The sequence below is a fragment of the Macaca nemestrina genome, chromosome 1, assembly GCF_043159975.1.
Source record: "Macaca nemestrina isolate mMacNem1 chromosome 1, mMacNem.hap1, whole genome shotgun sequence".
Taxonomy (NCBI): Eukaryota; Metazoa; Chordata; class Mammalia; order Primates; family Cercopithecidae; genus Macaca; species Macaca nemestrina.
Genome location: NC_092125.1, coordinates 163369274 through 163392552, shown reverse-complemented (window position 1 = coordinate 163392552; position 23279 = coordinate 163369274). Strand labels below are relative to the sequence as shown.

Here is a 23279-nt window from a genome sequence, read left to right as displayed (position 1 = left end):
TTCATTAAAAGTAATACTGTGAAAAGTTTATTTGCATCGATTAATTCCTTTTTTTCACCATCATAAGAGATATTGACATTTGTTTGCTCTTTGTGATCACAGAAAAGACACTTTGGAATGGATAATCTGTTTCTACCATTCTTTAAAGAAAACAGCTTTAAAAACAAAATTCAAGTGCAAAAATTTCCAGTAGTCTTCCTACCTCCAGTGTACCCCAGCAAAATATTCATAGCTGTGCTGTTAGGGAATTATTAAACCACAAGCTTCAATTACCCATGTTTTTTTCCTCCCTAAGTTGTCTGTACTTATGAAAACATATATAGAATATTCCTGAAAGTATACCATATTCCTACAAAGTAAGGGAGCCTAGAAGCAACAGTGATCACTGCCTTTCAGCGTCTCCAACCCCACATAACCACTGATAGGATAATTCAGTCTCTAAGTCATTTGATCTACCCATTTCCTAAATAACAGGGATCAACTTCTATTCAACAAAGCTAGTCTGGGTTTACGAACACGTTCCCCAAAATTCAATAGGCTCATGTAAGGTAGTAATTAGGTCTTTCAATTTTTAACTATGATTATTTTTCTTCATTATAAAATGTACTTAATGTCAACATATGCAATGCATGTATCAGTATGGAAGATGTAGCTTTAAAGATGTTTATTTAAAATTTTTCTTATGGTTTATGCTTTGGATTTTTAAATCATATTTTCAATAAGGGTCTCTAAACTCCTTTCAAATTACCTAAAATCCTGGAAAAAGTTTAAGCTACTGGTCAGGCTAAAAAACTTCACAGATGCATTCTGGAGATATTCATCAGGATACATTTTAAAAACATCGATGTAAGTAAGCTCTTTAATACAACATGATACTTTATAACTGTTATACATTATTCCCCCTAATTTATTTTCATACTTGGACCTTCAAACCATCTTGGAATAAATAAGAAAAATTTTAAGTGCAAAAATGAGTAATACATGATTTTATCACTTTGGAGACAATGAAATCAATATTTTCCTGTGATTTAAAAAAAATAAGCAATAGGAGTAATCAATCTTGCGTATACTTCTGGACTTGTAACAAATATATTGTTAGCATATAAAATGTTTTTATCTTATTTTGAAAGGATTAAATATGTAGGGTTGTCCAAAATATGTGTATTGTTTTTTAAAACTGACACCAATGCATCCATATTCTACTAAAAACAAACAAAATAATCAGACTGATGTGCACTTATTAGGAAGCAAGTTTAAAAATTTGGAATTCTTTTTAAAGTGCTGAGATTTGGAAGAGGAATATTTTAAACATGCTAACCATTGCCTTATGATGAACATAACAAGGACTCAAACTCAAGTTTAGAAAAAAAAAAAATAGAGGTTCTATGAAAGGAAGATTAGTAACAAACATTCAGGTAAAAACAAATAGCACCACAATGAATTGCACTAAGGTGCTAAAGGAGGTACCTTATTCCCTGCAGAGTGAACGCTCCTTCTGAAATGTATTGCAACATATAAATGCAATTGTTTAATGGTTACCATTTGGTTCATTCATCTACAGAAAATTGCATTCCTTCTAGTTCATTATATTGAACAAACATTCAAATTACTGAACTATACATAATGTTACATAGTTTACATTTTATGAAAACAAAGCTCGAAGGAATATTTATAAATGTCACCTTGCATAAAGATGACAAGTTTAAAAGGGCTCCATACCTCTTAAGACATTTAATTTACGTTAATGGTCCAGGAGTGTTTTAGATATAGATATAGATATATTTATATGCATATATATTTCAACAAGAAGTGTAAAAATTTTTAAAAACAAATCACAGCACTCATAGCTGCTTTACATACGAAGGTCTTAGGGTCATTAATGTGTCAAACTATTACATTTATAATATGTATATTTTTAAAAAGACCAAAAATGGCACATCAGAAAACTCGCTGAAATCGTTATTAGAGGCCCATTTCACTGTATCGTATTACTGATGCGTCAATTCAACATGTAATTCCCTTTTCTTCACTGAAAGCATTTGTCCCTTCTATTTGGATCCACTTCTAGGGTCTCTGCATTTTCTTTCCTTGGTTAGACAGCATCCTTTTCCACGTCAGTTAAAGATCAGGAAAACGGCTTGGGTCTTCCTTGTAGTCATCAGGTATAGTAAAGATGGAGCCATCAAATTCATCGTATCGAAACTCCTGAAAAGTCACAGTGGCTGTGATTGTGGGAAACACAGGTATATCTACAGAGAGAACATCAATGATAACATTGTAAAATCAAATGTTAATATTCATAGACTACAAAGTACTAAGGAGATGTCCATACTCTTTAAAATGTTAAAAAAAAAAAAAAAAAAAAAAAAACCTCAAGAATCAGAAGAATATGTAGTACTGAGTGTGTGTTTCAGAGAGAGTTCTGGGTATTAATTAGTGAGGAGAAAAAGACATTCAGGCATCCAGTGTTATATTGAAAACTCAAGATCCCATGCCTTCCTAGTCTTAAGAATATAATGCCAGATTCTACAGTCCTTTTTTCTTTTTCTTGGGGCAGACGGACAGCTACTTTTGTACTTTTTGCATTCTGACTTTTTTTTCTTCAGATTATAGTATATATACTACTCCAACTCTTTCAGCTGATTTCTTTTCACTCTTACTAGCCCAAGTAAAATACTCTAATCCTTTTTTGTTTTAAAACATTAAAAACAACCTATCCCTTAAATATATGGGATAAAAACAGTCTCATCAGAAATGGAAAAATATCATGCCACCACAGCCTAATCTTCCAAATGAAATATATTTCTGGCTGAAATTGTAAGTAAAATCAAGCAATTAAAATGAGCAAGTTAATGATTATACGGGAACCAGAAACAGTAAAATAAATAAAATGAACAAATATATTAAATTAAATGTTTAGTTTTATTCCTCATATGAGTTACTGACATGAGTACAAATCATAAAGCCTGGGTTCAGATTCCTATAAATCATTTTACTCATGAGCCTCAGGGATTTCATATGTAAAATAAAGAAACTCCGAAATTCCCTTAAAACTCTGAAATGAGGTTGGGCGTGGTGGCTCACACCTATAATCCCAATACTTTGGGAGGCCAAGGCAGGAAGATCACTTGAACCCAGGAATTCAAAACCAGCCTGGGCAACATAGGGAGACCCTATCTCTATTTAAAATAATAATAATAAATAATTTTTTTTAAACTCTGAAATGAGTGTATGAAAGCTAATTCAAGTGTCTAGGGTAAGGACATACAGTAAATTAAGTCTAACTGATATAAGCTAGTATTTTATTGCAGAAAGTTATGTTCTTATGTAAAAAGCAAAACAAAATACCTTAGTTAGATTTAAACACAATAATCAACATACCAGTTATAGAGTTTCCAATTATTTCTGGAGGAAAAAGTCATTCCTTTGTACCTACTATGTGCAGATGCTATCCTTATCCAGGGGTCTGTACAGTAAGTCCTATGGCCATGCCTATTTTGGTAAGGCCCATAAGCTAAGTAAATATTTTACATTTTTAAATGTTTAGGGGAGAAAAAAGAATAGTATTTCACGAAGTGAAAATTAGGCTGGGTGTGGTAGCTCACACCTGTAATCCCAGCACTTTGGGAGGCTGAGGTGGGTGGATCACTTGAGGTCAGGAGTTCGAGACCAGCCTGGCCAATGTGGCAAAACCCCGTCTCTACTAAAAATACAAAAATTAGCTGGGTGTGGTGGCGGGTGCCTGTAATCCCAGCTATTCAGAAGGCTGAGGCAGGAGAATTGCTTGAACCCAGGAGGCAGAGGTTGCAGTGAGCCGAGATTGTGCCACTACACTAGTGCCTGGGGAACAGAGCAAGACTCCATCTCAAAAAACAAAACAAAAAAAACATTACATGAAAGTCAAACTTCAGTGTCTGTAAATAGCTCTTTTGGAACACAACATGCCCACTCACTTACCTATTGTCTATGGCTGCTCTCATTCTCCAAATAAAAGAGTAGTTGTGACAGAAACCATAGAGCCCACAAAGCCTAAAATGTTTATTATCTTTCAGACAAAGTTTGCTGACCCCATTCTAGGTTTTGGATATACATCACTAAATAAGAAACAAAATTCATGCACTTATAGAGATTACACTGGTTAGGATGGGCAGACAACAAGTAAATGATGATGAGTATCTAGAAAAAAATAAAGCGTTAACAGCAGAATAGGGAGTCTCAGTGTTGGGGGTAAGAGTTGTTGAACAGGGTGGCCAAAGGAAAACCTCAATAAAGGGACTTTTCAGTAAAGACCTGAGATAAGAACAAACCATGCAGTTGCCTGGAGGAAGAAAATTCCAAATAGAAGAACACGAAGTACGAAAGTCCTAAAAAAGTATCTGGTTTATTCTCGGAACAGCCAGGAGGCCAATGTGGCTGCAGCCAAATGAATGAGGGGAAGATTAGCAGGCGATGAGGTCAGAGGGCAAATAGGCTGCCAGATCCGGTGGGGTTTAGGCCAAGAAAAAAGACTTCAGTTTTCACTCTGGATGAGGTGGAAAGCCAATGGAAGGGTGTGACCAGGGTAGTAATGTAACTTGAGTTTTGGCAGATGTAGTCAGAATATAATACAAGGTGACAAGAGTGAAGAGGGAAATGTACTCCAGAAGGAGCAGCCAGAGAGGGAGGAAGAAAACCAAGAGAGAGTCTATAAAGGAAGTCAGAGGAAAATGGAATGACTTGTCTCAGTTATTCATTGAGCCAAGGACTTCAAAATAAGAAAAGTCAAATCTTAAAGAGATTAACATAAAAACAGAAAAGTTTCTACTAGATTTAACAATAAGGATCAATAATAAATAAAGAGGAAGAGAGAATCTGTAATGAACTAAGGGAGTACGCTTTTTATTCTGAGATAATTATAGATTCATCAGCAATTTTAAGAAATAATAGAGGCCAGGAACAGTGGCTCACACCTGTAATCCCAGCACTTTGGGAGGCCACAGTGGGCAAATCACTTGAGCTCAGGAGTTTGAGACCACCCTGGGCAACAAAGTGAGACCCCATCTGTACGACAAATACAAAAATTAACTGGGTGTGGTGGCTCATGTCTGTGGTCCCAGCTACTCAGGAAGCTGAGGTGGGAAGATGGCTTGAGACTGGGAAGCAGAAGTTGCAGTGAGCCAAGATCATGCCACTGCATTGTAGCCTAGGCAACAGCGTCAGACCCTCTCTCGCAACAAGGAAACAAGGACCCTCTCTCGAAACAAGGACAGGACAGGACAGGACAGGACAGGACAGGACAGGACAGGACAGGACAGGACAGGACAGGAAAGGAAAGGAAAGGAAAGGAAAGGAAAGGAAAGGAAAGGAAAGGAAAGGAAAGGAAAGGAAAGGAAAGGAAAGGAAAGGAAAGGAAAAAAAGAAAGGAAAGGAAAGGAAAAAGAGAAAGAGAGGAAGGAAGGAAGGAGGCTTTCAGATAGCTTGGCTGTGAAAAGCAAAGATTAAAGCAAGTGCTAGTGAAGTTACGGGGACTGTGTTTTTTGTTGTTTTTTGTTTGTTTGTTTGTCTGTTTTTAGTTTTTTGTTTGATTTTAAAAGGGGAGAGACCTGAGCAAGCCTAACAACTGAGAGGAAAAATGCAGTAGAGAGAGGTAGAAGGAAAACGAGAAATATGAAGTGACTGATACAGTTAGTTTATTTCTTTTTTTCTTTTTTCTTTTTTTTTTCCTTGAGACAGAGTCTCTTGCTCTTGTTGCCCAGGCTGGAGTACAATGGTATGATCTTGGCTCACTGTAACCTCTGCCTCCCGGGTTCAAGCGATTCTCCTGCCTCAGCCTCTCGAGTAGCTGGGATTACAGGCGCCCACCACGACGCCTGGCTAATTTTTAGTATTTTTAGTAGAGATGGAGTTTCACCATGTTGGCCAGGCTGGTCTCGAACTCCTGACCTCAAGTGATCCACCCGCCTTGGCCTCCCAAAGTGCTGGTATTACAGGCCTGAGCCACCGTGCCCAGCGATACAGCTAGTTTTTCAAAAGAGCTGGGAAAACAGATTCATAATACAAATGAAGAGATTACTCAAGCTAAGAAGAGGGGCACTTCCAGTGAGACAGGAAGATGAAAGAAAAGGTTGGGCTTGGGGCAGAAAAGTCTGTATGGGGTGTTGGAAGTAGTGAGGGAGGTCCCATTTCTGGTATTATCTTTTTGTATCAAAGGAAGTAAAAATCATCTGTGCTTAAGGTTGTAGGAGGAAGTGGCGGGGGAAGACGAAGATTTGATGATGAAAGAGGATCAAATTTAGTCTGAGCAAAATGAGAGACGAAGCCAATCAGAGAAAAGACCATTCATAATCAGCACTTAAAGTTCTGGCTGATTCTGAAACATGTAATTGTGTTAACAATAATTTCCAAATTTTTATAATTTATCCCAATTGTGTTTTTTATCCTAAATGTAGAAAAAGAAATGGTGACACAGGAGGAAGTTTTACAGGGTTGGTTTAAAAGAAGGACAGTGAAACAAAAGAGAAATAGTTAAACAAATATCCCATAACTTTAAGTATACAAGCAAAAGATTATTCCTTGTTAAAAATGTGGTTCTACATCAAAGAAATGCCTGCAAAAAAAGGATTACAGATTTTTTTCCTTCTCATATAATGAAAATATTTCCTTTGCATAAAAATAAATGTATTGTAGGTTTGATTTGGGTTTAGAACTTAAAAATAGATGTGAATACAAAGATAGTTTGAAATTCTCATCTGTTTAACTCCTGTTCTCTATTCTGGTTTGTCTTGGGTCTCTTAACAGTACCTAGAAGGGAGTCTAAAACTTGAAATATTTCCCTCACCATAGAAAATGGCAGTGGAGTTTTAAACTTCTGCAGAAATGCTAACGTGAAGATCCCTTATGGCTATGGCACACAGCTCTGAATTGCATTAGTTTTCTAACCATTTCTGCCTAAGATCTTATCACTGATTTATCCAAGTAGACACTGGGTTCCTAGTGCTTTTGAATTGCAAAGGGCAACTAGAGGGACATTTTGAAAATCATTTATTTAAAAGTCATTTTTAATCTGGAAAACGTTTATTTCCAAGTGTGCAAAAGGGTGAAGATCAGGTTTAATTTTAGTAATGAAAACATTTTGGCCTAAGTATTCTGAGATGTGGTTTTAAAAATATTGAATAAAACAAGATATATCTGAAGAATTATAGTACTCATTAAACATTGAGTGGCTGAATTGATGGATAGTGTTAAAGGTTGAATTATTGCTAAATCTAAATCTAAACACTCAAAACACCTTTTAATAGTCTCTTCTTCCTCGGTTTCTGATATGTTAGAAAGAAAAATATATGCAAAAATATATGCAAAAATGACTGTGCTATTTCTAAAGATTATTGCTTAAGACTAAATTAAACATTTAGGGCTGAAAAATAAAATGTATGAGTATTACTTTATCCGTCAACAGTGACTGCTGACTCCAGAAACATTCTAACTACACAGAAATTCAAAGCATAGCTGAAAATCTGGGCTAATCTCTAGTCTCCCTATTTCACATGAAAAACATTATTACAATACATCATTTAGTTCACCCACACTTTTCTTGTGTGAAATAGATCCCTTACATTTAATTTAAATCAAGTAGAATAAGAATTCTCATCAGGCACTTTAAATATTAGACAAAACATAAATAAATGCATATAATTACTGAAAACCTTTACAAAAATGTAAGCAACTAGGACATCTATTTTCCTTTAAAACAGCAGCCCCCAACCTTTTTGGCACGAGGGATCTGTTTCATGAAAGATAATTATTACACAGACTGGTGGGGGTCGGGGGAGGCTTTGGAATGAAACTGTTCCATCTCAGATCAGGCATTAGATTTCACAAGGAGCATGCAACCTAGATCCCTCACATGTGCAGTTCACAGTAGGGTTCATGTTCCTACAAGAATCTAATGCCACCACTGATCTGACAGGAGGCAGAGCTCAGGCGGCAATGCTCACTAGCCTGCTGCTCAGCTCATCTCCTGCTGTGCATTCCATTCCTAAAAGGTCATGAACCAGCAGAGGTGTGGGGACCCCTGCTTTAAAACAAGTTGCTTATTAAATGTTAATAAACAGCTCCATATTCCTACTGGACACTAAAATTACATCTAAATTTTTCTCTTACCTAATTTTACAGGAAAGCCTGGAGGAAGCTTCATCTGAACAAATTCTCTAAGCTTGTTAAAGTGCTTGAAGGGAGCTATTACTTCTAAAACATTCAATAATCTGAAAAATGGAAGAAGAAAAAAATGTTTTCATTGTTCAAATTGCTATGTGTCCTTACACTTTTTAACTACATGCTTCAAACTTGGACAGTAGTATTGACTTCCAGATATTAAGGATGAGTAAATTACACACTTTATTCCTCCTTTTTACTCTATAATGGTTTGTAACTTTTGATTGTTCAGCCATAATTTTCACAGTTGTTTGATTTTAGGTCCATATTTAGATGGACTCAAAGCTAATAACTAGATTCACTGTTTGGATGGCTGATTTCCACTGTCAATTTATTGTGTGTGTAAAAGGCTCTTAAGTGCTTAATATTCCTTGATTTCCTGCATATTTGATAAATGATTGCTTATCTTTATTATGTTTAAAGGGAAATTTGACTCATATAAAATTTCAGGTTATACTATCTTTCCCTCTGAACTACAATTTCATAATATATCTTAGCATTCTATATCATATTAATCATTATGCTATAATTTCTTTCATGTTTTGGTTGGATGCATTTCTTTTTTAAGTAGTATTATTTTTCTTTCAAAAAAGTCCTATGACTGCTACATTTCTTGAATTCTTTCGTGCTTGAGAATATCTTCAGTTGCCTCCAAACATAAATGAAAGTTAGAAATACTGACAGATCACACTTCTGTTACTTCAGAAAAGCAAAGATATATGAAAATATGTAAGGCCAGGATGATTTTACCCCTTTTCTGCCAGGGTGCCTTTGTATTTCTTTATCAATAACTAAAGCCTAATAGTTAGATCAGGATAATTTTTGTTACTAATCATTCTGTATCAATTTTTCGTGGAACCTAACATCATCCTCTAGATTTAGTTCTTCATTACTGAGAAAATTTCTTCTATCATATTTTGAATATTATTTTGATTATACTTGGAGGCCTTTTAAGTAAAACATGAATGACTCATATTGAACCACTTTTGTCCTCCATACAAATTGCTTGTGTAATTTCTTTAATCTCTTCTTCTACTGAATTCACCAAGAGCTGTCAAAATTTAATTTTCAGTTACATCTATTCTATTCATTACTGTTTCTACTGTATGTTTTGTAACAGTGTCATTTAGTGCTCAATTTATTTCCTTAGCTTTACAATTTCCTTTTCATTTCATTTTACTGTCTTACATTCTCATCTCAGAAAGATCTACTTTATACTGATTTCATGTTCTTTCTTGTTTTCTATGGCATATATAGGTAATTTTCTTTTTTGACCTTTTAGAACAAATTCTTTGGCATTTGTACTCTGTGTTCTATATTTCTTTTTCTTTTCTTTCTTCCTTTTTTTTTTTTTTGAGATGGAGTTTCACACTTGTTGCCCAGGCTGGAGTGCAATGGCGTGATGTCGGCTCAATGCGAACTCTGCCTCCTGGGTTCGAGCAATTGTCTCAGCCTCCCGAGTAGCTGGGATTACAGGCACGTACCACCACTCCTAGCTAATTTTGTATTTTTAATAGAGACGGGGTTTCTCCATGTTGGTCAGGCTGTTCTCAAACTCCCGACCTCAGGTGATCCACCCGCCTCAGCCTCTGAAAGTGCCGGGATTACAGGCGTGCGCCACTGTGCCCGACTCCTCATTTCATTTTCTTTTTCAGGAGTAGTGGTTATAACTGCCACATTTCATAAATTCTAAGATACTCTTTTTTTTCATATAACATATCTGAAATTAGGATAACTCCTAAAATTGATGACATCTTAATATTCGCTGTAATTTTCATCTTTATTAGTAAGTAGAATATAAAATTGGTGAATCTTTGGCCAGGTGTGGTGGCTCACACCTGTAATCCCAGCACTTTGAGAGGCCCAGGTGGACAGATCACCGGAGGTCAAGAGTTTGAGACCAGCCTGGCCAACATGGTGAACCCCATTTCTACTAAAACTACAAAAATTATCCAGGCGTGGTAGCGCACACATGCCTGTAGTCCCAGCTAATTGGGAGGCTGAGGCAGGAGGATCACTTGAACCTGGGAGACAGAGGTTGCAGTGAGCCGAGATTGCACCATTGCACTCCAGCCTTAGCAACAGAGTGAGACTCTGTCTCAAAATAAATAAATAAATAATAAAATAAAATTGGTGCATCACTGAGTCAATTGGGTCCTAGATATGACAGATTATGGCAGATCTGTATGTGTAGCTAACTTTCCACATTTTCTGATACTTATGTCTCTCTGACATAACTTGAGGGCTGTACAGAACATTCTATCTACTTTTCTAAAGCCTAGGTATGGGGAAAGCTCAGGTATGTACATACTTTTTAAAAAAAAAATGCACCCTGCTCTCTTCTCCAATCATTTTTTAAAAATGTATTAGGCCGTTAAAAAATTAATGCATTAGGCCAGATTTGAAAGGGAAGGAACTAGTAAGAGGAAATAGCCCAGTGCTTCATCTCCTCCCTCCCACTTTAGTGAGGAGCCTAAAACTATCGTTGTATCAGTCAGTTCTTGCTACCCATCTCTCATTCCAGTCATTTTTCCAAATTGAGTATTTTTAAAAAGGAGCATCCAATGAGTGCATGTTTGAGAGGATATATTCAATATGTTTACCAGAATATTATTGCAAATGGTGACAAACTACAAATAACCAAAATGTTTATCAGTAAATGAATGATAAACAGTATATCAACACTACAAAATATCAAGGAAAAAGAATAGACAAAAATATAATCACTGTAAAACTTCAAGACACACTCATTTTTTCTTTTCTTTTTTTGAGATGGAGTCTCCTTTGTCGCCCAGGCTAGAGTGCAGTGGTGCGATCCTGGCTCACTGCAACTTCTGCCTCCTTGGTTCAAGCAATTCTCCTGCCTCAGCCTCCCTAGTTGCTGGTTTTACAGGCATGCGCCATATGCCTAGCTAATTTTTATATTTTTAGTAGAGATAGGGTTTTACCACGTTGGCCAGGCAGATCTCAAACTCGTGACCTCAGGTGATCCGCCCGCCTTAGCCTCCCAAAGTACTGGGATTACAGGCATGAGCCACCACGCCCAGCCAAGATACACTCACTTTTAAATGAAAACAAGAAACACACAGAACAAAACATGAATGATTCCCCCATTTTTATTTTAAAAAACGAAAAATATGGATAACTCTAGTCAAAAATACACCAAATAGTCATTAACTACTGATGTGTTAAAACATCACATTTTATTCTGTAAATTTCCATACTTTTTGATTTTTTTAAAAAACAAGCATGTATTCATATATTACTTTTATAATTTAAATAACCTACTCGGCTGGGCATGGTGGCTCGTGCCTGTAATCCCAGCACTTTGGGAAGGTGAGGTGGGTGGATCACCTGAGGTCAGGGGTTCGAGGCCAGCCTGGCCAACATGGTGAAACCTCATCTCTACTAAAAATACAAAACTTAGCTGGGCATGGTGGTGGGCACCTGTAATCCCAGCTACTCGAGAGGCTGAGGCAGGAGAATCGCTTGAACCCAGAAGGCGGAGGTTGCGGTGAGCCGAGATTGTGCCACTGCACTCCAGCCTGGGCGACAGAGCAAGACTCCATCTTTAAAAAAAAAAAAAAAAAATCTACTCAAAAATGTATCTGGTGATAGTAAAACTCAATACTGTTGCAAACCAGAAAATTTCCAGAGTGGTGCACACACTATCAAGGCAATGGCTATCTGCTTTTCATTTCAAAGGTCTCAAATGCACCACTGGGGTACAAATATTATTACAGCCTTTAGGGTTTAATAGTTTCTTTCATAAACATTTGTAGTTAGTAACAAACTTACAACTCTATCCCTAAGGGAAATTCCTGGCTCATGGCTATTGTAGCTTTAAACGTTTTCTTACTCTCTTTGCACACCAATTCTCTACCCAGATGAGGAGCTCTAAAATGGGAGGAAAAAAAAAAGTTAGGAAACTTTTTCCATAGTCTATCACCTTCCTAAGAAGCATCTGTCATCTTTCAATGACATTCATTAATATTTCAATTTTTCTTACTGTCTGTAGAAATAAAATTATGCTAAAAGGGAATAAGATATGCATAAGAAATTGACATGGTCAATAAAAAAGAATAGCAAAGAGTAAAAGTTCAGAAATTATCAGATCTAAACTAATTTCACATTGAATATAATCTTAATAATCACTATTTTTAGGAATAAAGAAAATCATTAGTAAAAAACTTTTTAAGGTATCACTGTATATCTTTAAAGCCACTTATTCAACTTCTTTACTGCATATTGCAGTCTCTTCACTGATTAATAAGAAATATTGTGAAGAATAAGGAATTCTATATTAACTATTATCAAAAGAAAATTATCAATTTAGCATAAAGATCTAATTGGCTTTTATTTGCAGTTCTAGCACAGGACAGTACCTAATTCTGTGAAGTAGAATGAGCATTCCAATAAGCTGAACAGAGGAGGTTATCTTTAGAGACTGAAAAGGGCTGAAGTGGAAACAGTGGGGAAAAAAGGTGATCTGGTTATTTCAAAGTTGCTTTCCTTATACAGTTAAAAAAACAGAAGACTTCATTACTATGCCGACTCAGGTTGCCTGGAATGTCCTTTTTTTCTTTTCAAACTGGCCCATTTCAAAGTTCAGTTTAACTATGTAGTACTTAGCAGAAGTAACTGCATTCTGGTTTGGTATGGTCTGCTGGTGCCTAGTGCATGCAGGAGGCTAATCTAATACAACAATCCACTCACAAATTTTGTTTAACACTATAAAATATTAAGGTGAGGCACAGTGGCTCATAGCTGTAATCCCAGCATTTGAGAGGCCGAGGCAGGTGGATCACTCGAGCCCATGAGTTTGAGACCAGCCTGACCAACATGGTGAAACCCTGTCTCCACTAAAATACAAAAATTAGCTGGGCATGGTGGAGCGCACCTGTAATCCCAGCCACTCGGGAGGCTGAGGTGAGAGAATGGCTTGAACCTGGGATGCGGAGGTTGCAGTGAGCCGAGATCACACCCACTGCACTCCAGCCTAGGCAACAGAGTGAGACTCCATCTCAAAAAAAAAACTATAAAAATATTAAGATGGAAACATCTTGGAGAAATTAGAAAAATACAACAAAACTTTCAATAAGAAAAAAAAATGATGACAACTCCTTCCTAAACAGGAGCGGGAAAGTAATATTTTATATTTTATTCTCCACCAAAAGGAAATAATGGTTGACCAGGATACACTTTTTACTTATCCATTTATCAAAAATAAACCCTTTCTTTATTCATTCATCATTCTTTCAGTCAATAAATATAAAATGAGTATGAGCTATGTGGTAGGCACTCTACTGTTAGTAATATTACATCAGCAAAGGTCCTATGGAAGGATGGTGAGTAGTCTAGCACAGGTTGAAACTAAAGGATAATGACAGGTGAGGAGCTTGGAAAGGCAAAAAAGAAGATAAATAATGAATGGCCTTGCACACTATGCTAAAAAATCAGGATAATCACAAAATAGAAAAGCTCATCATACAATGGGAAATCTCAAATAAGCAACTGTCCTGTGCAATTTCCTACATCCTATTTCCTTAGAACAGTGTTCTTTAGTTTTTTAGGTGTGTATAAATTGACAGGAGGGATATAGAAAGAAACATCTACAACCATTTGCAAGAGTTTACATAATTTGGGACATTTTGTCCTTATTATACTTAATCCATATTTTTAAAAGGTAGAAGAACTGCTTCAGTCAAAAATATATCAATAATTCTCTCCAAAATAATTTTACACCTAAATATTCACATATTCAGTTTTTACAAATTATTCTTTCTAAAAGTCAAATAATACATAAACAACAAAAAAACTTACTTTCCATTTTCAGCAGATATATATTCTTCCCATGTAATAGTGTTCTGAGGAGGAGGTGTAAGCGACTGTCTTCGAATCGGCTGCCAAAAACAAAAATAAAGAAAGAAAGTGGGGGTGGGGGAAAAAGAAAAATGTTATTTTTTAAATATAAGATGAAAATATATAGTAAACGATTAAAACCAACAATCTACTTAATCTCTTCAATATAATACTTGAAAAGGTTACTTCCAAGATCATTCCATGGTGGTTTAAGTTCTATTGGTAATATTTATTATCAATTTTTTTCTAAATCCCAAAAAGACAAATATCAAAGTAATAACACCCATTCATTGAATGTGTCAATCATCTAAAATGTTCCTAGCATCATACTAGCTGCTAAACATAGGAACTACAAAGAAGTGTAAAAACTAACTCTGGGCCAGGCATGGTGGCTCATGCTTGTAATCCCAGCACTTTAGGAGGCCAACGTGGGTGGATCACAAGGTCAGGAGTTCAAGACCAGCTTGGCCAAGATGGTGAAACCCCGTCTTTACCAAAAATACAAAAGAATTAGCTGGGCTTGGTGGTGAGTGCCCGTAATCCCAGCTACTCAGGAGGCTGAGGCAGAGAATTGCTTGAACCCAGGAAGCGGAGGTTGCAGTGCGCCGAGATGGTGTCACTGCACTCCAGCTTGGGCGACAGAGCAAGAGTTCGCCTCAAACAAAAAACAAAAAACTCTGACTTCAAGGAATTTACAATTCAGTTAGAAAGAAAAGAAAAAAATACAGACATGAACAGTTAACCAGAAATACAAAAGAGCATATTAAAGGCCAAATGAGATTACAGAAAATGGAAAATATGTCAGAAATGATAGGAATCTTCTGTGGGTAATAATCAAGACTATGCAATTGGACTTCAGATTTAAATGAAGATGAAACAGTGTTTTTAAAACAGAGAAAATTAAAGGTAAAAAACACAAGGAGACTGATTTAAACTCAGATGGGAAGTTTAAAATGGAGATCAACTTAGATGATAAAAATTGCAAAGGTCAGATTTTAAAACTTTCACCTTATCTTTGCTAAATATGAATTTCAATCACTATAAGATGGACTGGCAATAAGGAACTAAACTCTGGAGCACAAGTGGAAATTGGAAATTCCTGGGCCAGGTGGAATGGCTCATGCCTGTAATCCCAACACTTTGGGAGACAAAGATGGGAGAATCACTTGAGCCCATGAGTTTGAGACCAGCCTAGGCAATAAAATGAGGCTCTGTTTCTTAAAAAACAACAACAACAACAACAACAACAACATTAGCTGAGTGTGGTGGTGCATGCCTGTGGTCCCAGTTACTTGAAAAGCTGAAGCAGGAGGATCACTTGAGCCCAGGAGGTTGATGCTGCAGTGAGCCAAGATTACACCACTGCACTCCAGCCTGGGTAACAGAGTAACACCCTGCCTCATAGGAAGAAAAAAAAGAACTGGCCAGGCATGGTGGCTCATGCCTATAATCCTAGCACTTTGGGAGGTCAAGGATGGTGGATCACTTGATGTCAGGGGTTCAAGACCAGACTGGCCAATATGTTGAAACCCCATCTCTACTAAAAATACAAAAATTAGCCAGGCGTAGTGGCTCACACCCGTAATCCTAGCTACTCAGGAAGCTGAGGTAGGAGAATCACTTGAACCCAGGAGGCAGAGATTGCAGTGACCTGAGATCACGTCACTGCATTCCATGACCCAAGATGACGCCACTGTACTCCGGACTGGACAACAGAGTGACTCTCTGTCTCAAGAAAACAAAACAAAACAAAAAAAACCTCATTTTTAAAAAAAATTTTTTTTCAATTGATAATGAAAATCTAACAGGACTATGGAGCAAAAAGATAGTAAGTGAAAGACTAATATAAATAATAAGATGATAACAACATTAAGAGAGGGTCTCATTCAAGAAATGTGGTTTTACATATAATCAGTGTAAGATGTTAATGAGCCGTATATTAGAGTTGTTAAAATCAAGGACTGTTAAGACACAAAATTGAGTTAGAATCCCAGCTCCAATACCTGGTAGTTGTGTGAATTTGGGCAAGTTACTTTTTATTATGTCAACTTAACTCAAAATGGGAATTGGGCCACTAACTCATAGTTAAAAATTAATGGAGATAACATATGTAAAAAGCTTAGTGCAGGCCAGGTGTGATGGCTCATGCCTATAATCCTGGCACTTTGGGAGGCCAAGGCAAGTCGATCCCTTGAGCTCAGGAGTTCGAGATTAGCCTGGGCAGCATAGCAAAACCCCATCTCTACAAAAAATACAGAAAAAAAAAAGTAACCAGGAGTGTTGGCACACACCTGTGGTCCCAGCTACTTGAAGGGCTGAAGTGGGAGGACGGCTTGAGCCCAGGACATGGAGGCTGCAGTGAGCCGAGATCATGCCACTGTACTCTAGCCTGTAGGACAGAACAAGACTGTCTCAAAAAAAAAAAAAAAAAAAAGAGAGAGAGAAGCAGTAAATGGAGGAAAAGTTTTTTCTCTGTCCTCCCTGTTTTCTGCCTAACTACAGAACATAAATTTTGCTTCACTGGAGATAACCTATACTCTTACTGGCTCAGCGACAGCACCAGAGGAATCTGCAAACAAACCTTACTCCTTTCCTGTCCTTGGAAACCTAAAATCACTTTCGTTTGTCCTGTCATTTCTCTACAAATTTATTGTTCTTTGTTGAAGATGCTATATAAGTTGAGTTCTAAGCCACTATTTTGAGTTACTTTTTTTTTTTTTTTTTTTTTGAGACATAGTCTCACTCTGTTACCCAGGCTGGAGTACAGTGGCACAATCTCGGTTCACTGCAACCTCTGCCTCCCAGGTTCAAGCAATATTTCTGCCTCAGCCTCCTGAGTTGAGATTACAGGTGTGCATCACCAAGCCCAGCTAATTTTTGTATTTTTAATAGAGATGGGGTTTCGCCATGTTCGCCAGGCTGGTCTCAAACTCCTGGCCTCAAGTGATCTGCCCAACTCAGCCTCCCAAAGTGCTGGGATTACAGGTGTGAGCCACTGTGCCCAGTCCTTGAGTTACTTTTCATTGGGGTTTCTCGTGTGGTGTGCGGCACGCATTAATAAACTTGTGTGCTTTTCTCTTGTAAACCTGTCTTTTGGTACGAGAGTCCATATCAACTAAGAACTAAGTTTGGAAGAAGTAAAGTTTAGTTTCCTTTACAGTATAATGGAGGCCAAAAGAAAAGACTGTTTCAATATCAAACTACAGAGACTTTGAGGAGAAAGAAGCCTGAAAAAGGCCATAAATTTTGTTGGTTAGAAGTCACTGGTAATCTCTGATCATGGCCACCAGGTCCAGCTAATGTTTTGTATTTTTTAGTAGAGACGGGGTTTCACCATGTTAGCCAGGCTGGTCTTGATCTCCTGACCTCATGATCTGCCCACCTCAGCCCCCCAAGTGCTGGGATTACAGGCGTGAGCCACCGCGCCCGGCAGTATGAATCATCTTATACCATGTGAATGGAAGGCCACATCCTAGGAATGGCAGAGAAGACAAAAGAAAAAAAGCTGTCTGAGATTAACTCACAGAGCAGAGAAAAACCACACAAACTCAGATTTTTATATGAGAGAAAAACAATCTTTTATCTTGTTTAAGTCACTGTTCTTTTGAGATTTCTTATAAGCAGCCAAACTTACATCATAACCAATACCAAATTCCAAATTTACACTGCGATATTATACATAATACTATGGCATATAGCAATGGCTTATCAGTAGAATGACGAAGAGGCTTAAAAGCTAGTTAATGAACCTCACAAATGCTGTGGCAAAACATTAGGTAAAATAGTATCTAGTGATATGCCAGAAAGCAGAGAGACATGCGTTAATAGAACCTTTAATTTTAGGGGAAACTGTTGGAAACGTTTAAGATTGCTCTGCAACCTAGAACCACAGCAAAGACTAATCCCATATCCACCGAAATCTCTATCTATTAATATTTTTAATATTATATATATAACATTTTCATGGTAAAGACACATTTGTCACATGATTACATAACGTGGCACGTCACATCATTATATTTTTTTCAGGTAATAACTTTTCCAAATAAGTTTCTACCATTTCTAAATAAACTCTTTCTAAATAGTACATTATACATTCCCCATCTTAGTAAAGAGTGTAATCAATGTAATTTAACCTTTTATTGAGCACTTTATCTCACTGTTATAAATATCAATTATCATATTCTAAAAATGTCTTTCTAGTTTAAGTTTATCCTAATTAGTCCTTTATTTTTTTTCAACAAATCCCAAATAGATCCAGAGTCATTTATTATATACTGACACTTCTAGCTGAATCCTTCAGTGCTCCCTCTATACTGATGCCATGGCTATCTAACGGAACAGGAAGACACAGAGGATGGTGCAATACCAGATAACTCTTTAATGTTATTTTGCCAAATCAATCAGCTCTGTAACTGAAATATCTTCAAGCCTTTCCCTCATAATTAAATGTAAAACTTCTGAGGACTATTTTCCTTGAAGCATATAGGAAATACTTTATTTCTAGGTTTGTTATCATTCTAATATTTTATATGGCAAAGCCTTCTGAAAGTTTAAGATATTCATGTATTTTATTATATATTCCTATTTAGATTTGTAAATAAAGAAAAAAATCCATGCCAGTACAGTGGCTCACGCCTGTAATCCCAGCACTCCGGGAGGCCGAGGCAGGTGGATCATGAGATCAGGAGTTCGAGACCAGCCTGACCCATATGATGAAACCCCGTCTCTACTAAAAATACAAAAATTAGCCGGGTATGATGGTGCACACCTGTAATTCCAGCTACTCAGAAGGCTGAGGCAGGAGAACTGCTTGGAGCTGGGAGATGGAGGTTACAGTGAGCTGAGATCATGCCATTGCATTCCAGCCTGGGCAACAGAGCAAGAGCAAGACTCCATCTCAAAAAAGAAAAAAAAAATCCATAATCATGAATAGGGCTTAACTCAATATTCTGAACATACAGTTGGCACAGTATAAGTGCTTTTATCACTGACTCTAAGGTATAAACGGAGTATTGTTCCCTACTCCAATGATAACTGTTTACAAGAAGGAGCTAAAAATACAAGAGCAAGTATCCATGATTTAAGAATTTCTGAGCACTTAAATTTTGCTATCAAAATTTTTGTCAAAAATATATATTAAATACTAGAACCACATCTGGGAAAGAAGAGAAAAAAAGGCAGAAGAAGTACAGTAAAAGCAGTCAAATGGCAAATAATTCCTTCTAAATATTACCTATAAGCCATTTCTTGCAGAAATTGAAATAAATGTTTGGCTGGGGGTAGGGGACAAGAAGAAACCCAAAAGCTATTTATTTAAAATAAAGTATATAAATTCATTCCAAAAAGGAGTAGACATTTATTTTTAAGAACTGAAATTCTATTAAAACATGGCTTTAAAATATAGAATTTTCATGTCTTTTGAAAAAAATAAGAAATCATATATATTTTCTAGATTTTTGAAACTTTTAATAATTCTCTAAAATCAAAAATATACTTTTTACTATTATGTGCTCCACTAGTTTTTACTACATTTACCAATAACATATTCCCAGGATTATTTCTTAAGGTTTCCCCACTCTTTCCCAACTTCATTTTCTCAGTATGTTGAAAGAATTGCTAAGACATGTTAATACCTGGATATACAGAAAGAAGAAACTATAACAAAGACAGACTAAGAAGCAAAGTACTTAAAGCAAGAACAGGCTTGCGGTCAAGTTCCTAAAATAAAAGCCCATCTCTGCTTCTCTATCTTCGTAACTCAGACAAATTAACTTACTTAAATCTCAATTTCTCTTTTATAAAATGGGCAATGGCTCTCACCTCTTTAGATCATTACAATAACTAAATCAGATAATATATGGAAAATACTTGGTACAAGGCCCATGCTAACAACTCCAGTGCTTTAAGTCAACATCAATAAGCAAGAAAACTCTGTTGAGGTGTATATGAATTCAGTTTTTGTTGTTTTCTTTTTTCAGCCAGCTATGAAAGACATCCAATAAATTTAATTTTTAACCTGCAGAAGCTGAAATTGAGTTTATGGCACTCAGCTCAGATTAGGTGGGCCACTGGAGAATCCTTCATTACTCTCTGATAAAATATAATGCTTTCCACACAACTGTTATTAATTAAATACATCTGAGTTACTAATCTACAATTCACGACTTGAAAATTAATATAGCATATAGCATGTCTATTTCTACACTTGATTTGTTCTTACATTGTCAGCTGTGATCTTGAAAGCATCAATTTTCAATATTGATTTATAATATCTTTTTTTTAATTTTTTTTGAAATGGAGTCTCACTCTGTTGCCCAGGCTGGAGTGCAGTGGCATGATGTCGGCTAACTGCAACCTCTGCCCCCTGGGTTCAAGCAATTCTCCTGCCTCAGCCTCCTGAGTAGCTAGGATTACAGGCGTGTACCACCATACCCGCTAATTTTATTTGTATATTTAGTTGACATGGGGTTTCACCATGTTGGCCGGGCTGTTCTTGAATCCTGACCTCAAATGATCCGGTCACCTCAGCCTCACGAAGTGCTGGGATTATAGGTGTAAGCCATCACACCCAGCTATACTGTCTTTTAAAACTTTAAATTTTTAAATCTGGTTCACCATTAAAATGGGAATGTCTCTTCAATTTATTTGACAGATCTCTCCTCTTTGACCCCCTATTGTTTAACCTCACATTAAATAATAGAGTTAAACACTGTTTTCTTTTTTTTTGAGACAGTCTCGCTCTGTTGCCCAGGCTGGAGTACAGTGGAGTGATCTCGGCTCACTGCAACCTCCACCTCCCAGGCTCAAGCAATTCTGCCTCAGCCTCCAGAGTAGCTGGGATTACAGTGTACCACCACGCCTAGCTAATTTTTGTATTTTCCATACAGACGGGGTTTCACCATGTTGGCTAGGCTGGTCTCGAACTCCTGACCTCAAGTGATCCGCCTGCCACCAGCCATGCCAGCCAAGTTAAACTTATATATACCGTTCTTAAAAAGCTTATTATGTAGGCTTAAAAGAACTGTACTCCTAAAATTATAAACAAAATGCATACAAATATTTCTTTTCCTCTTTCATGTCCACTATTACATATATATAAACTGCTAACAGTTCCATGCTGCTTTCCAGGTGCTCAATTCTGTGCCTGTGTCTAAGAGAAAAAACAACATACAGCTACCGGTATCCTTCTATAATTAGACCTATCAATTCTATTTTGTTGTTCTTGCATCCTATACCTTACCTAATTAAACCAAATCAAATTATATGTATTGATGAATATCTGATAGAATTACTATTAATATTTTCTTTAAATTTCTTCTAAAAAGATTTATAATTGAACTCTGAAAATATTCTCAAATGCAATTCTTCGATTCCTCCTTATCAAAAGTCCAAACAACATATAACAAGGCACATTTTCTTTATTCTAAAAAAATTTAAAATATAATATTAAAAGGATTACTATGCTGACAAACAAAAACAAAATCTTGGTTCCTAGTAATCATTAAATGACTTAAGTCAGGTTGAAAAATAATAGAGAAATTTAAAAAAAAATTAATGTTAGTATAAAAAAGTCCCTTCTAAGATCAAGAAAAAGCCATGTGCACCTGCTCATAACATTTTTATTCACTATTATACTGGTGTTACTTCCCAGTGCAGTGACATAAGAAAAACAAATAAAAGAAGAACAGGCAAGAGAAAAGTAAAACTATCATTATTATTTGATGACATGAGCATTTGTAGAAACTCCTAAGTAATATACAAAAGAGTATAGAATATGCCAGGCACAGTGGCTCACGCCTGTAATCCCAGCACTTTGGGTTGTCAAGGCAGGTGGATCACCTGAGGTCAGGAGTTCTAGACCAGCCTGGTCAACATGGCGAAACCCCGTCTCTACTAAAAATACAAAAACTAGCCGGGTGTGGTGGTGGGTGCCTATAATCTCAGCTACTCCGGAGGCTGAGGCAGGAGAATTGCTTGAACATGGCAGGCAGAGTTGCAGTGAGCTGAGATTGTACCACTGCACTCTAGCCTGGGAGACAGAACGAGACTCTGTCTCCAAGAAAACAAAAAATAAAAATAAAATAAAATAAAATAAAAAGACTATAGAATATATAAATGTAGAAATATAAAAATCACATTATTTTTATATATAAAAAACGAACTGGGAAATGAAATTTAAAGACAATCTTTTATGATAGCCTCAAAATATTAAAAATTTACAAGATAAATTTAATAAAATATGGTAATATTTATACACTGAACACTTCTGAGAGAAATTATAGAGAACCTAAATAAGTAAAGAGATACACCATGTTCATCAAACAGAATATTCAATATTGTTAAGATATCAAGTCTCCCCAAATTGATCTATAGATTCAACAGCATCCCTATACAAACCTCAGCAGGCAATACAATGGAGGAGGAATACAGTTCTCAAAAAATGATGCTGGAGCAACTGGGAATCCAAGGCAAAAAAAATAAATAAAACTTTCACCTAAACCTCATACTTTCCACAAAATTAACTCAAACTGGTCATTTCCTTAAATGTAAAATATAAAGATATAAAACTTTTAGAAAAAAACACAGGAGAAAATCTTAGACACCTGGATCTAGGCAAAAACTTCTCAGATTTGGCATGTGACACAAGATAAAAACTGATGAATTAGATGTCATCAAAATGATAAACTTTTTTTTCCATGAAAGCCCACTTTGAGAAGATGAAAAGACAAGCTACAGAGTGAGAGGAAATATTTGCAAAACATCTATCTGATGAAGAATTAACATCTGGAAAATATAAAGAACTTTGGGCCAGGCATAACGGCTCATACCTATAATCCCAGCACTTTGGGAAGCTAAGGTAGTCGCCCAGGCGTTTGAGACCAGTCTGGGCAACATGGTAAGACCTTGTCTCTACAAAAAAAATAATAATAATAAAAATAAAAAGTTAACTGGGCATGGTGATGCATGCCTATAATCTCAGCTACTTAGGAGACTGAGTTGGGAGGATTGTTTGAGTTGAGGTGGTCAAGGCTGCAGTGAACCAAGATTGTGCCACTGCACCCCAGTCTGACCAAAACAGTAAGATCCTGTCTCAAAAGCAACAACAACTTTGAAAACTCAACAATAACGAAGAAAAGAAAATCCAATTAGGAAAAGAGCAAAAGGCATGAAGAGACATGCTACAGAAGAGGATATACAGATAGCAAATAAGCACATGAAGAGAT

At 36.5% G+C, this 23279-nt stretch overlaps 1 protein-coding gene across 3 annotated transcripts in view; it reads right to left on the bottom strand.

Annotated features, from left to right (window-relative positions):
- Positions 1-23279, bottom strand: part of LOC105498366 (ankyrin repeat domain 13C) — an 88464-nt gene continuing 65185 nt past the window's right edge. The window contains exons 10-13 of one of the 3 annotated variants that reach the window (XM_011770430.3): positions 14014-14093; positions 11989-12087; positions 8140-8240; positions 1-2249 (exon numbers count right to left, since the gene is read on the bottom strand). In XM_011770430.3, the coding sequence (XP_011768732.1) occupies positions 2119-2249; positions 8140-8240; positions 11989-12087; positions 14014-14093 (411 nt within the window). In that variant the 3' untranslated portion in view covers positions 1-2118. The remainder of the gene's footprint in view (positions 2250-8139; positions 8241-11988; positions 12088-14013; positions 14094-23279) is intronic. The other 2 variants (XM_011770431.3, XM_071091307.1) reach the window with 2 other exon arrangements.